This window comes from Gekko japonicus, unplaced genomic scaffold (genome assembly GCF_001447785.1).
Source record: "Gekko japonicus isolate JY-2015 unplaced genomic scaffold, Gekko_japonicus_V1.1 scaffold1091, whole genome shotgun sequence".
Lineage (NCBI taxonomy): Eukaryota > Metazoa > Chordata > Lepidosauria > Squamata > Gekkonidae > Gekko > Gekko japonicus.
The window spans coordinates 343,411-357,138 of NW_015177044.1; the positions used below are offsets into that span (position 1 = coordinate 343,411).

At 45.2% G+C, this 13,728-nt stretch overlaps 1 protein-coding gene across 1 annotated transcript in view; it reads left to right on the forward strand.

The window, feature by feature from the left end:
- Positions 1 to 13,727, forward strand: part of TRIM25 (tripartite motif containing 25) — a gene marked incomplete at its 3' end in the record, with an annotated part of 21,159 nt that extends 7,432 nt beyond the window's left edge. The window contains exons 4-9 of the mRNA XM_015428081.1: positions 3,304 to 3,460; positions 4,106 to 4,198; positions 5,320 to 5,382; positions 9,893 to 9,919; positions 10,960 to 11,067; positions 13,366 to 13,727. Coding sequence (XP_015283567.1) covers positions 3,304 to 3,460; positions 4,106 to 4,198; positions 5,320 to 5,382; positions 9,893 to 9,919; positions 10,960 to 11,067; positions 13,366 to 13,727 — 810 coding nt within the window. The remainder of the gene's footprint in view (positions 1 to 3,303; positions 3,461 to 4,105; positions 4,199 to 5,319; positions 5,383 to 9,892; positions 9,920 to 10,959; positions 11,068 to 13,365) is intronic.
- Position 13,728: the final 1 nt, after the last annotated feature.

Here is a 13,728-nt window from a genome sequence, read left to right on the forward strand (position 1 = left end):
CCGCTCTAACTGTCAGGAAATTCTTCCTAATGTTTAGCCGAAAACTCTTCTGATTTAATTTCAACCCATTGGTTCTGGTCCAACCTTCTGGGGCAACAGAAAACAACTCCATACCATCCTCTATATGACAGCTCTTCAAGTACTTGAAGATGGTGATCATATCACCTCTCATAGGAAAGGTGCTCCAACCTCCTAATCATTTTGGTTCCCCTTTTCTGTATTTTTTCTAGCTCTGCAATGTCCTTTTTGAGATACACTGACCAGAACTGTACACAGAATTCCAAATGAGGCCACACCATAGATCTATACAGGGGCATTACAATATTGGACATTTTATTCTCAATCCCTACCCTAATAATCTCTTAACATAAAGTTTGCCTTTTTTACCACTGCAGCACACTAGGTTGACACTTTCATTGAGCTATGCGCTACAACCCCAAGATCTGTTTCCCTCTCAATCTCAGTGAGTTCAGACTCCATTAGCCTGTACTTGAAGTTGGGATTTTTGTGTCCCAGTACCTCTTCACAAGTGGGTCTCTTAGTCCAGCTTAAGATGGTTTGCCAGTCATCGGTGAAACAATACATTAAAATCAGTTGGAAACTTAAAACGGCAGTGTAAAACAGGGAAAGTGTTTAAAATCAGGCCAGGAACAGCTGAGAAGTCAGAATCTCTGGTCAACCATAGGAAAGGAAGAAAGGAATTTCTTCCCTCATGTTGCAAAAGCCCAGGCAGAATCAGGAGACTTTGCTAGATACGTAGAGGGCTGACGAGAGATCCTGGGTTGGTTGCCCTCAGGATACAGTGCTGGAAACAGGGAACCACCACTGAAAACCTCCTCTGTCTGGGTGCCACCCCGCCTAATGTTAAAGGGGTGGGGGCACTTAGAGCAGGCTTGTATGGGAAGAAACAGTTGTTTTGGCCCCATATTGTTGTTGATTTTAAAAGTCAGAACCAGCACTAGGAACCGAACCAAGACAGGTGTATGTATTGCAAAGAAAAATTATTTTTATTTATTTAATTTGTACCCCACCCTCCCCGCAAAAGCTGGCTTAGGGCGGCTAACATTGGTTAATACATAAATAACAATTAAAATCCACATAAAATCATCTAAAAACAGTTCAGTTATAAATAGTTCATGAAGTGCTGGCGATGTTTAATTGCTTAGGATGGCGTACTGTAGGAGTGCAGACAAAGGTCTGACAATTGTTCTACTCAGTGATCTTCCTAAGACGAGCGGCGCCACAGGCTAGATGTCAAAACCAAGGGCCAGGTCTCTGTAATTAAAATTTTTGGTGGTAATAGTGGGGTTGGCTCATTGGTTGAAAGCCTGATGGAAGACCTCTGTCTTGCAGGCCCTGTGGACCTGTAAAAGGTCCTGCAGGGCCCTGATCTCTTCCAGGAGCTCATTCCACCAGTATGGAGCTGCCACTGAAAAAGCCCTGGCCATGGTAGTAGCAAGCCTGGCATCCTTGGGACCCGGGAGGGCCAGTCGATTTTGAGACCCTGACTGTACTGCTCTCTGGGGTATATATGGGGAAAGGTGGTCCCACAGGTATGTCAGACCCTGGCCATATAGGGCTTTAAAGGTAAGGACCAGCACCTTGAAGCGAATTCGGTATGCTATTGGCAGCCAGTGCAATGTCTTCAGCACAGGCTGGGTGTGCTCCCACCTGGGGAGGCCCATCAAAAGCCTGGCCACAGCATTCTGCACTAGCTGCAGCTTCCGAATTTGTGACAAGGGCAGCCCCATGTAGAGAGCATTACAGTAGTCTAATCTTGAGGTGACTATCGCATGGATCACTGTTGCCAGGTCATTGCAGTCGAGGAAGGGAACCAACTGCCTAATCAGCCAAAGATGGTAAAACGCCGACCTGGCCTCCATTGTTAAGGAGGCGTCCAGGAGCACTCCCAAACTCCTAACCTCCGGTGCTGGCACCCCCATTGAAGGTTGGGAGTGATATCCCTGCCCCCGAACTGCCCCGACTCAAGCACAGGTCCTCCGTCTTCATCGGATTCAGTTTCAGCCCGCTCAGTCTAAGCCAACCAGCCACGGCTTGTAATGCCTGGTCTTCCGGCCCGGTCCAGATCGGCCGCCCAACACCAGGTAGAGCTGGGTGCCATCAACATACTGGTGGCACCCCAGCCTTTGCTTCCGGGCAATCTGGGCAAGTGGGCGAATATAGATGTTAAATAGCATTGGGAAAGCACTGCCCTTTGAGGCACTCCACAATCCAGTGGGTGTCTCCTGGACTGCTGTTCCCCTAGTGCCACCCTTTGTCCCTGACCCTGGAGAAAGGAAGTGAGCCATTGCAAGGCAAGCCCATGAATTCCTATGTTGGCGAGGCGGTGGGTCAGTAACTGATGGTCAACCGTGTCGAACACTGCCGACAGTACTGCCAATCTGCCCTGATCCAGATGCCTCCGGAGGTTGTCTGTGAGGGCAACCAGTGCCATCTCCGTCCCGTGTCCAGCGCAAAAACCGGACTGGAAGGGGTCTAAGATGGAAGTGTCATCCAGAAAGCTCTGTAGCTGAATCACCACCACCTTCTCTATTAATTTGCCCAGATAGGGCAGATTGGAAACCGGCCAATAGTTGGCCAATTCATCTGGATCCAAAGATGTTTTTTTCAAGAGGACGGGCCACTGCTTCCTTGAGCACCCTAGGGAACTGTCCCTCAACGAGGGACTTGTTGATAATCTCCCTCAAGGTGCCTCGAAACCTATCACGGCCAGCTTTAATTAGCCACTATGGGCATGGATCAAGGCAGCATGTCTTAGGGCAAACAGCTAGGAGCAATTTGTCAACTTCCTCTAGGCTGAGCGGGCTGAAATGATCCAAAACCGGAATCGAAGACATGCATGGAGCCTTAAGCTCACTCACTGTTTCAACTGTGGCAGGGAGGTCGTGGCGGAACGACAAGACTTCATCCACGAAATAGTTTGCAAGTGCCTCACAACCTACGTCCAATTCCCTAGCATTTGGTCTGCCCTGTGGCAGAACAGTTATAGACCGAATTGTTCTAAAAAATCCCATAGGGATTTGGTTGTGCATCTGCTGAAACACGTGTGTGACTGTGTGGTAAGACTCAACTTTCACTACACATGGGAACATGTGGCAGAGGGCAAAAAGGTACTACTTTTGCAGTATTACACTTGATCAAGCATGAGAAATCTCTGCTGGGTGGTAAGTTTGTGGTCTTTGTTGACTTATAATGAGTGAAGCGTCCCTGCTACACTTAAGATAACTGGAATCCTAGCAGCATAAAGTGTGAATCTTTATACAATTTTCTGTTTTATTTCAGAAGGCAGCTAAACTGCGACAGTCCTCTATCAAAGATGTATTCATCCCCAAGATAGATTTGGATCAAAACTTGATACATACAATTTATCAAAAAACCTTTGGCCTTAAAGAAGTGGTGAAGCAGCTTGTGGCTCAGTCGCAGGATAAGAAAACAGAAGGTGCTTAGTTTGATATAAACCTTTTTTAATGGCATATGCCTTATGTGTTACTATATTTTGGATTGACAATGCCAGTATATTTACACACACACATACGTGTGTGTGTGCGTAAAACATGTTCAAATTTTGGAGATTGACTACCTTTGTTAGCAGTTGTGGGGATGGTTGTTCTAAAGTCTGTTTAACGATTGCTTGGCATATTAGGAAACCACAGTCTTCTTGCAAACTGATATGTAACTATCCATGATGTTATAGGTTTAATAGGGAATCCTTAAAGGAGTCTGACAAAGGCAACCAGTCCATTTGAGCTGGAACTTATTACTTTGCTATGGGTCCTTTCAGATTTGACTTGGATTTGTGTGTGAATCATCTGGTCAGGTTGAGAATCTCAGCCACATTCTTTTCATTTATAAAATGGGCATAGCAGTGGCACATAAATTGTCCTAGTGTGTCCCTCTACCTTGTAACATCACCTGTTTCTTCTCAACTGTTTGCAAACACAGAACTAGGTTCAAGAAGAATAATATCTGCCTATATGCCGAAGTCCCATCAGACACCTCCCATATTACAGGGGGGTGCCCAGTGCAGAGCTAGTAATGAGCCTGATCTCAGTCATATCACTAAATGTGTATAATTTCCTTGCAGGAAACGTTCCCGGGAAACCCAAGCCGCTAATGTCATTTGGGCAATCTGGAAAAAACCCTCCCCCACAACCAGCCAAAAAGAACACTATGTCAAGTAAGGATATAATGCAACCAATGTTCCCTCTAAGCTGTGGAGTCTTGTGAGCAAAAATTCTATTTTCTGAGCTACTGGCATTAGAGTTGTGAGCGAGCGATTCAGCTACTGCATAAATTTAGTTTGCTCTGGGGCCATCCTTCCTGAGCTATGACAAAAAATTGTTAGCCAGAGGCTAAAAAACTGTGAGCTAGCTCACACTAACTCAGCTTAGAGGGAACACTGAATGCAACTCCTGCATGCCAAATTCCTTTCTTAGTAGCAAATATTAGCTAGAGATGGACATAGATTTTTAGGAGGGTTGAAAATGTTGATAGATGCAGTTTGTTGTGGTGAAGACACATTACTTTTGTTTTGACAGAAGCAATGGTTAAATGAGTGTGCACATCGCTGGCATTAATGTCTGCGTAGCCTTTTCAAAGTGTTGTTGGTGAGGAGACTGGAACTGGGTATTCAAAGAAGAGGGAGTCCTAAAGCTTTGGGGGGTATAAAAGGTATGACACATCAGGTTGAAATTGGCTTACAAATTTTGATCATGAAAATGTTAGGGACCGTATAAACTGAACACTGAAAGGGTAATATGTGTTTGTAGAAAGGAGTTTTCTGTGGGTAGATGCAAGCTTTTCTATTTTTTAATGAAACTCTTTCCTGAAAATCTCCACATCCACCTAGTAAACTAGTTTTGCTTGTGGCTGGGGAAGCTGGGAATCTTCAGAACAGAATCTTTCTGGCTGGGGAGGCGGTGCATCTGTCATTGTGCAATGCCAGATATGCCAAATGCTACACATTGTACAGCATATCTTATGAATGGGTACATATGTGTATACCAGTGGCTGTTACCTATGGTAACAAAGTGGAGAGCCTCATATTCGGAAGCAGAATTTTGGGTGATTTGTCTCAACCCACAGGACTTGTCTTATGACCGGTGTGTGCTGATGGAATCCACATTTGCTATGCTTAGCATGAAATAACTCTTGTCCCTTTGCTTCAAGACTGCTAACTACTGTCTGCTTTACAAGTCATTGCATTGTGCCTTGTGTGTGTTCAGTTTTTTAGTGAATCCTGCTTCATGAATTATATGTCTGATTTTTGGTTTTGGTCTGTGTTTTTCCTTCCCAAAGATGCTTCAAAAGATGCTCCTAAGTCTTCGCAGGAGTCAAATGGAGAGGATGCTGCAGACACCAGTGAGTGCTGATCAGTGTTAGTTTTGTTTGCTTCGTATGCAAAGCAGAATGAGAGAGAGAGAGAGAGAATGATGGATTTAGATTTGGGGGGATTTAGGCCTGAGGGGTTCGATTGTTGAGCAGTTCTTCAAGGAGGAACAGCCTGTCCTTATGTTTCATATCTTAGGAAGGTGTATTCCAGACTGCATAGATTTCCCATAGATCTGAAGGAGAGGCAGTCCCTAATTTTACTGGAGTTATTGGATCTGTCAATAATTTGGACCATTATTTGCCTTTCTAGGCTGTGTGACAAACAGTAGTCTGGATTTTGGATTTTCCTGCCTTTAGGCTGGTGATTATTCTTAATGGGCTACTGGTCCCTCCCAGCTCTGTGACTGGACATAGGAAGCTGTCTCATAATGAGTAAGACTATTGGTCCGTCCAGTTCAGTAAAGTCTACTGTGAGTGGCAGTAGTTTTCCAGAGTTTCAAGCGGAGCAAGGTCTTTGCCCCCTGCATTTGCTACTTAAAATCCTTTAATTGGGAGTGCCAGGGATCGAATCCACCTTTATCACTCTTTGTAAGATCTTGACACTAGTTATTGGTTGATCCAGTCTTTATTTGGGATTTATTTCTAGAGAAACCTTGCTCTGCCAGTATCTCCTCAGAAAACCCACACCTCCATAAGTCGCTAAATTCTTGATTGGTTTCTAACAGTGATATTCTTAAGACAGAATCTCAGTAGTCTTGTACTCTCCGTCAGTTGTAGCCAATTCCTCATGATCATAAACATGATTGTAGATGCTGATGAAGTCGTGTAGCATCCATAGACAAAATGGCAGCTGTAACGTTAACCTGGCAGAAAGAACAAAGTTACTCTGTGAGAACTGTTTCTCGCAGTATTACCCCAATTGGGAATTCATAGACCAGATGAGAAGCAGCTTGTACTTCAAAAGCTCATAAAGCAGCCGTAGGCATTATAAACGGACTCTTTTTAGAAAAGCAAATATCTGTTGAACTTCTAGCTGCTTTGGTGGTGGAAAGTGCCATCAGGTTGTCATGACGACCCTGTAGGGTTTTCAAGGCAAGAGACTAAGAGAGGTGGTTCTGCCATTGCCTGCCTCTGCGCAGAGGCCCTGGACTTCCCTGGCGGTCTCCCATCCAAGTACTGACCAGGGCCAACCTTGCTTAGCTTCTGAGAGCTGATGTGATCAGGCTAGCTTGGGCCATCCAGGTTAGGGCACTAGCACCTTAACCTTTTGAATAGTGGGTCCTCACATTCCCAAAGATTTAAATAGTTTTTAATAACTACGTTCTGGTCAGACTCTATCATCAGTCTCATTTCACTCCCACTTCATCTCGATGTGCTAATTTACCTCAAGTAGAGCGGTTGTCAGTGTTAGCTAGTTGGGGGGAAAACAGCTGCTTTATTGCTTGTGCTATACTGTGTGCTGACAGAACTGTGCAAATGGGTGTGTGCTGCTCTGGCTTGCAGCAGTACAAAGGTGACTGGATGGGGTGCTGGCTGCATCACTGAGTTCCTAGTAGGCTCTGGAAGGCAGGTTGCTGGGACACACCTTAGTTTGACAAACAATCGAGAAGTGAAACACACTCCTCAGACACAGCTAGGGTTGCCAACAACCCGGAGGAGAGAAAAAAATGTCCTGCCCCTTTAACAGAGGCTTAAAGGGGATGTCATTCCTTTTATTATTACACTTCTTTGACCAAAGCTCTTGAGAAAAGCCAAAACAAATACAAGATAAAATACACAACAATAAATATTAAAGTACAACATGATTAATTAAAACCCATCTGTGTAACGGCACAGAGAAACCACAAGCGCTAGAAATTTGGCAACAGAGCACGTTGTTTCCAAATGGGTGTCTGCCAGCAAAAAAAGAGATCACATGGGATTTGACAGGTAGCTGATACTTACTCAAGATAGGTGTCATCCAGAGGTCTCTGAGTGGTGTCCATCAATCACAGAATAAGATGGAGTGATCTTGCTCTCTGTTACTAAGGGGTGTTATTTACCAGGTGATTATATTTACCTCTATCCCATGCAAAGCTTCAGCTGCCCATTTCCACATATTGAGCCTCTCTTAAAGGGGCAAGACATTTTTCTCCAGGTTGTAGTGAATCCCACTGTCTTGCATAGAAACAAAGGCTTAAGAAAGTCAAGGTCTATCCAGATGTTGACACAACACCATACAACCTTAGCGGTGGTTTTGCAGCTACAGTGGTGGGCCATTACCCTGACTGTGCTTAAAGATGCAGTTTAAGTTTGCACTTTTCTTGCCTGGCCTCACTCGCTTTCAATAGGAAGCTCAACTCTTTCCATTGCATGACTCCATATCTTCAGCCACGCTGTCTGCTTTGCGAGTGCAGCTGTGCCTAATTCTGGCAAAAAACCTTATAATGCAAGTGTCTTGTGCAATCAGCAGGACAGCTGCTGTGGTTTTGGCACTGGCGTCATCCCTTGGGGAGGGAGAGGTGGTGGGACACAGGATTTGGATGCAGAAAGTCCTGGCTCCAGTCCTGAGTTATGTGGTTTCACTAACAAGTGCTGGGAAAGACCTTTCTCTGCCGAAGGGCCAAGTTAGACAATACCACACTTGGGGTCTGTCAAGGGGACTTGGGGCCATTTTAGCGCTTGTTTTTTAACTTTTCAAAATGTCACGGGCCTGATCGTGCTGGGGGACCATGGCATAGGGTGCAGGTGTGGGGCTTCCCCATCTTCTTGCTCTGCATAGTTTTTCTGCATTCATATGCTGCCTTTCTCCCCAAAGAGCAAACAGGCAAGGAGGAGGCTGCCAACAATATAATTAGCCAAGAATACAAAAGCAACCTTGAAGAACGTAAACAGAACTTGTTTTTTTCTCCCCTCTTGTATTTTGTACGTCTTTTAAATGTAATAACGCCCTTTGCAGTTTGCATGATAGTTTAAATAATGTCACTATGAATATTTTTGTATACTTCTGTATTTTTGGCCTTTCTCCCCAAAGCAATTCAAATCAGTCTCTTCTCCTACATGTTATCCTCACACAACACATTAGGTTGTGAAAAGGGGCTTTGGCTCAGGAGGAGAGTGTCTGCTTGTTTTGCAGAAGGTCCCAGGTTCAATTCCCGGTCTTCCTGCTCTTTTTTTTGTATACTTCTGTATACACCTGCAATTCCCGGCATCTCCAGTTCAAAGGTGATGTGAGAGACTATTACCTGAGACCCTGGAGAGCCAGTGCCAGTCTGAGTAGACAAGACTGACCTTGACGGACTAGTGGTCTGATTCAGTGTAAGGCAGCTTCATGTGTTCATGTGTGTAGGTGAGGTTGACTGTGGCCCAGAGTGAGCTTCCATGGCAGGGGACGGCTGGGTTCAAACCTAGGTCTCCCAAGCCTGACATTCTGACCACTATACCAAACTGGCTCTTTAAAAGCTGAGAGTTAGGTCTGACTTTAGCTTTGCGTGTTACTGAAGTCTTTGGGTGGGTGAACTTTCTGGTAGGCAGAGGGAATTCTAAAGTTCTTTGTTAGATCTTCCTTGCCAAAGATATATCTACTTGACTGGTGTTTAGTCCTGTTTCTGATGTCAAAGCCCTTATAATTGTCCAAGATAACTGTGTCTAGTACATTTTTATTCCACCCTTCCTCCCGACAGCTGAGGGTATCATACACTGATCACTGATGAGAGCCAGTGTGGTGTAGTGGATAGACTGTTGGGCTAGACTCCGGGGGGATTCGGGTTTGAACCTGCACTTCTGCCATGGAAGCCCGCTGGGTGACCTTGGGACCATCACAAATTCTCAGCTTGCCTGGTCTGTCTCATAGGGTTGTTTTTGCAAGTAAAAGGAGGAGGGGAGAACAATGTTCTAAGGCGCTTTGAGTCTTAACTGGGAGAAAAGCGGGATATAAATAAATGCATGCATCTGCTTTCCTCACCGTGGCCCTGAGAGTGTGACTTGCTCAAGGTCATGCAGCAACCTTCATGGCAGAGAAGGGAACTGAAACTGGGTCTCTCCAATCATGATGTGATGTGAACCACTACACCGCACCGGCTCTCATGTTTAAGTATATAAAGACCCTCCCAAACAACTTGATGGCTTGGCCAAAAGCAAGGGTTTGCCTGAAAGAGGCCTTTACCTCGAGTGGTGTCTCATTGTTGCTGTTATATTTAATGCTTGGGTTCAGCCCTTCCTTCATGTCATGTAAAAACAGGAGTCGTGCAGAGTACATTTCCCTGCCATTGAGTCATGGCAGGCCATTGACACAAACAGAGGGTTTAGGTCAAACTCCCCAGCTGAGGTGGGCTGTCATACATTACCTCAACTTTTTTTCTTTTTTTTTTGCAACTGTGTTGCTGGTTAAAGTAGTAAAGTACTTATCAACCTCCTGGTAGCTGTCTCCATGAGTAATCCTCACAGCTAGCCTTGCCATCATCCTTAGTCATTAGTTGCACTTTCCATGTTCTGAGAAAACTGGTCAGAAAATGGTTTTCCTTCTTTCAGAGTAACTAAATTTCCTCTTTCTGTTTTTCAGAGCAAAGAAGGCGACCTGCTAAACGCAGTAAGTTCAGTTTTGCAAAAGCCCCTTTCCTGAAAATATATGGTGGTACTTTAAATCCGAGAAACAGCTGAACCCCGTTTCTGTATGGATAGGTTGGGAGGAAATTCCACTGATTTCAGGAGAATGTGTGCTGCACCTTAGAGACCAGCAAGATAACCATTTGAAAGCCAAGGCTCCCTTCATCAGTTACCTGCTTTGACTCTGGAAACCTTGTTGGCCTCTCCAGGTGCTACTGGACTGGAATCTGGTTCTTCTGCTGCAGACCAGCAGAGCTGCCCTCTGAAACTCTGCAGGATCAGGGGGCTGAGCTAGCAGAACTGCTCACTCCATGGTCCGTTGCGGAAAGGATAGGACACGAATGTATGAATTTGGGATTCAGATCTCCCATTTCCCAACAGTCTTGTGTGTCAAGCTCTCGATTTGTAAAATGAGAAGTGATGACCCACCTTGCAGGGTGGTAGCGAGAACAAACACTGTCAAGCCTTTGGAGCTCGTCTCTTGTGAAATGGTAGGGGTGGAGTTCGTTTTGGGAATGTTGCTACATGATTTTAATGTCGCTTTCCTCCTGCCACTTTTATAGCAGGGTGAAATGGCAACTGTGAATTCCCTGACAGTTCCAAAGCACATCATAGTTCTATAAGCAAGCCACCAGAGGGAGTGGGAGAGGCATTCAGTGGCGCTGGAGTGCAAAGCACTGTGAATGTCTGAAGAGGAATGCCTGCTGCTAGTGAGATCTGCTGCAGCATGGCTGGGGGCAAATAAACCCACTTTGGTTCAGGTTCTGGATGGGCCATGTAAATGTTCCTGTCCTGTAGTTTGTCAACAGTCTGGTGAGCAGTCTTGAGCCAGAAGGACATGGAAATAAACCACTAGGCTAATCTTTGATTGAACTTGGTTGGCTTTTTTGCTGCAAGATGCTTTTGTTGTAGTTTTATATAAAATGGAAAATGAGTTGCCTTTTTTGGTATGCTCAGTGAAGACTTCTGTTTGTCATTCCCTTGTGTTTGTGTTCCCCAATTTTTTGCATTCTATAACTATAGCTCCAAGTCCTTCTCAGAGAGCACGTAGTTCCAGCAGACCTCAACCTGGAACTCAGTCGGGAAGTCTGGAAACCTTTTTAAGTAAATCGAGAGAGGAGCTCCTGGAATGTAAGTGACCCGGCTCTTTCGATCCCAATTGCTTTTGTTCCAAGCAGTCTCCCAGTATTCCTCCACTTTCCGATGCAGTCACTAAACAGAATCCAGAATGCAGCTGGGCAGAGAAAAGTCACCTTTGTTCTTATTAGTTGGCATGGTGAAGAACAGATTTCGCTTCCTCTCTGTCCAGTGACATCCCCTTTCACTTTCTGCCACAGCAGGGAATGGCACCCATGTACTCCTGTGTAGGAAAATAAAGCATTTTGCTTGAGGAACAGAGTTGCATTGGAGGCAGAACTTGCCCGTCACCATCCATCAAGTTGTGTAACACAGCTGCCGCTGAGGAGGCTTTAGGAGTGGATGGGTCAGTGTGTTTTCAGTGCCGGTGTGCACATATCTCATCTTGAATGCAACATTACTTATCTCTTAGTCCATGTCTAGGGGTTTTGGGTTTGGGGGGGGGGCAGTAGGAGGAAGGCCAGGATTGGAAAGGGAGCCAGTGTGGAGTAGTGGTTAGGATGCTGGTCATGCCCCCCACTTGGACATGAAGCTCACTAGAATTGATCTTGGAGGTTTTTCAGCCTGACTGAACTCACAGGACTTTGGGTGATGTAAACTGTGATCAAGTTGTGGCCAACTTACAGCAACCCCATAGTGATTTCAAGGCAAGAGACGTTCAGAGGCGTTTTGCCATTGCTTGCCTCTGCGTAGCAACCCTGGTCTTCCATCCAAATACTAACCAGAGTTGACCCTGCTTTAGCTTACAGTATCTGACAAGATTGGGCTGGCCTGGGCCATCCAGGTCAGGATCATCGGGCCTTTATAAGGATAAAACGGAAGAGGGGAAATCATGCTTGCCCCCCTGTGTTTCTTGAAGGAAGAGTAGGTTCTGTGGGCGGATGGAGGTGATGGATAAATGCTTTTTATTATGCTTAAAAGCATCATCATCAGTAATGAACAGGAACATTGGTAGTGGGAAGAATATTAGAATGGTGCGCCCTTTACCTCTCTCCTCCCTCCAACTGGCCTTTTACCAGTTGATTATAATAGTCTTTCTGGATCTTTGTGGTTTATGAAGGTTTCTCCTGCTTTGCCATCTGTGATCCTTTTTAACTGAAAATACCAAGGCGCTTGAACCTGGGACATTCTACATCCATAGGTGGTGCTCTGGCACTGAGCCTTGTGGTTTGCGAAGGTTTTTCCTGCCCTGCCATCTGTGATCCTTTCTAACTGAAGATACCAAGGCTTGAACCTGGGGCATTCCACATCCATAGGTGGTGCTCTGGCACTGAGCCTGGCTTTTCCTCATTTACACTGATACGGGTTGGGATGCATATTTGAATCCTTTAAAACCGCGCCTGCTGTATTTATTAATCTGATAGATAGCTGTATGACTATCTCAAATGGTACCCATTCATCACAATGTTTGTTTCTTTCCAAAAGTAGCGGTTAATGTGCTAAGCTAATAACAAATACCGTTTATGGAAAAGATTGCCACATTCTGTAAATTGTTAATGGAAGAGAGTGTATGCCAGCACAAGTAAATTTCCTATTGATTTTCCCGTGTTGTATCCATCTTTTTGAAATCTCAGTTATATTTTTTTCATCGGTTAGCAGCACAGAGAACCTTGTGCTAAACGGCAAACTCAGATGTGCATGTGTGTTGCATCATGGAAAAGGGAGAGGAACATTATCGTTTATAGTCGAGGGCGAAGAGCAATGGAGCCCACTGCTGTTCCCCAGTGTGAGAAAGGAGATGCTTTTTGGATTGTGAAGCCATATTTTCATATACTGGAGACTGTGGTCCCCCATACTTGGCTCAACATTGGTTATCTTCAAAATCTCTTATCCAGGACTTACCTACTCCTGGGTAACAAAGTTTGAGTCCAGTGGCACCTTTAAGACCAACGAAGTTTTATTCAAGATATAAGCTTTCATGTGCACACTTCTGGAGACGTGAGCATGCACGCGAAAGCTCATGCCTTGAATAAAACTTTGTTGGTCTTAAAGGTCCCAGTGGACTCAAACTTTGTTCTGCTGCTTCAGACCAACACGGCTACCCACCTGAGTCTACTCCTGTATGCTAACCAAATGTTGGTACTGTGCTTTTATTCTCATGCTATTGGCTTGGTATGGCATGTGATTTGTCAGACAAGGAATCTGAGGACCAAGTAGAAGATAGTCACTTTCAAAGAGTCAGGAACAAGATTATTGTGCTTTCTCTCCCTTGTATGCCTGTACTTGTCTTGCTCTGTAAACATAAGTGTTTGTTCATCTCACGTCTCCCATCAATTCCCCCCCCCCCTGCAGTTGCTACAAAATTCACCCTGGATTTCCATACAGCACATAGCAAGGTGATTTTATCGGAGAAAAACACCAAAATATCTGTGTCAGACAACACCCAGATGTACCCCCCGCATCCTCAGCGCTTCACATATTGCTCCCAAGTGCAAGGCTTCCAGTGTTTCAAGAGAGGGATCCATTACTGGGAGGTGGAGCTGGAGCGCAACAACTTCTGTGGCGTTGGGATCTGCTACGGGACCATGGCAAGGCAAGGGGCTGAAAGCCGCCTTGGGCGTAACAGCAGCTCTTGGTGCATCGAGTGGTTCAATGCCCGGATTTCGGCTTGGCACAACGACATTGAGAAGTGCCTGCCCAACACCAAAGTGAAGA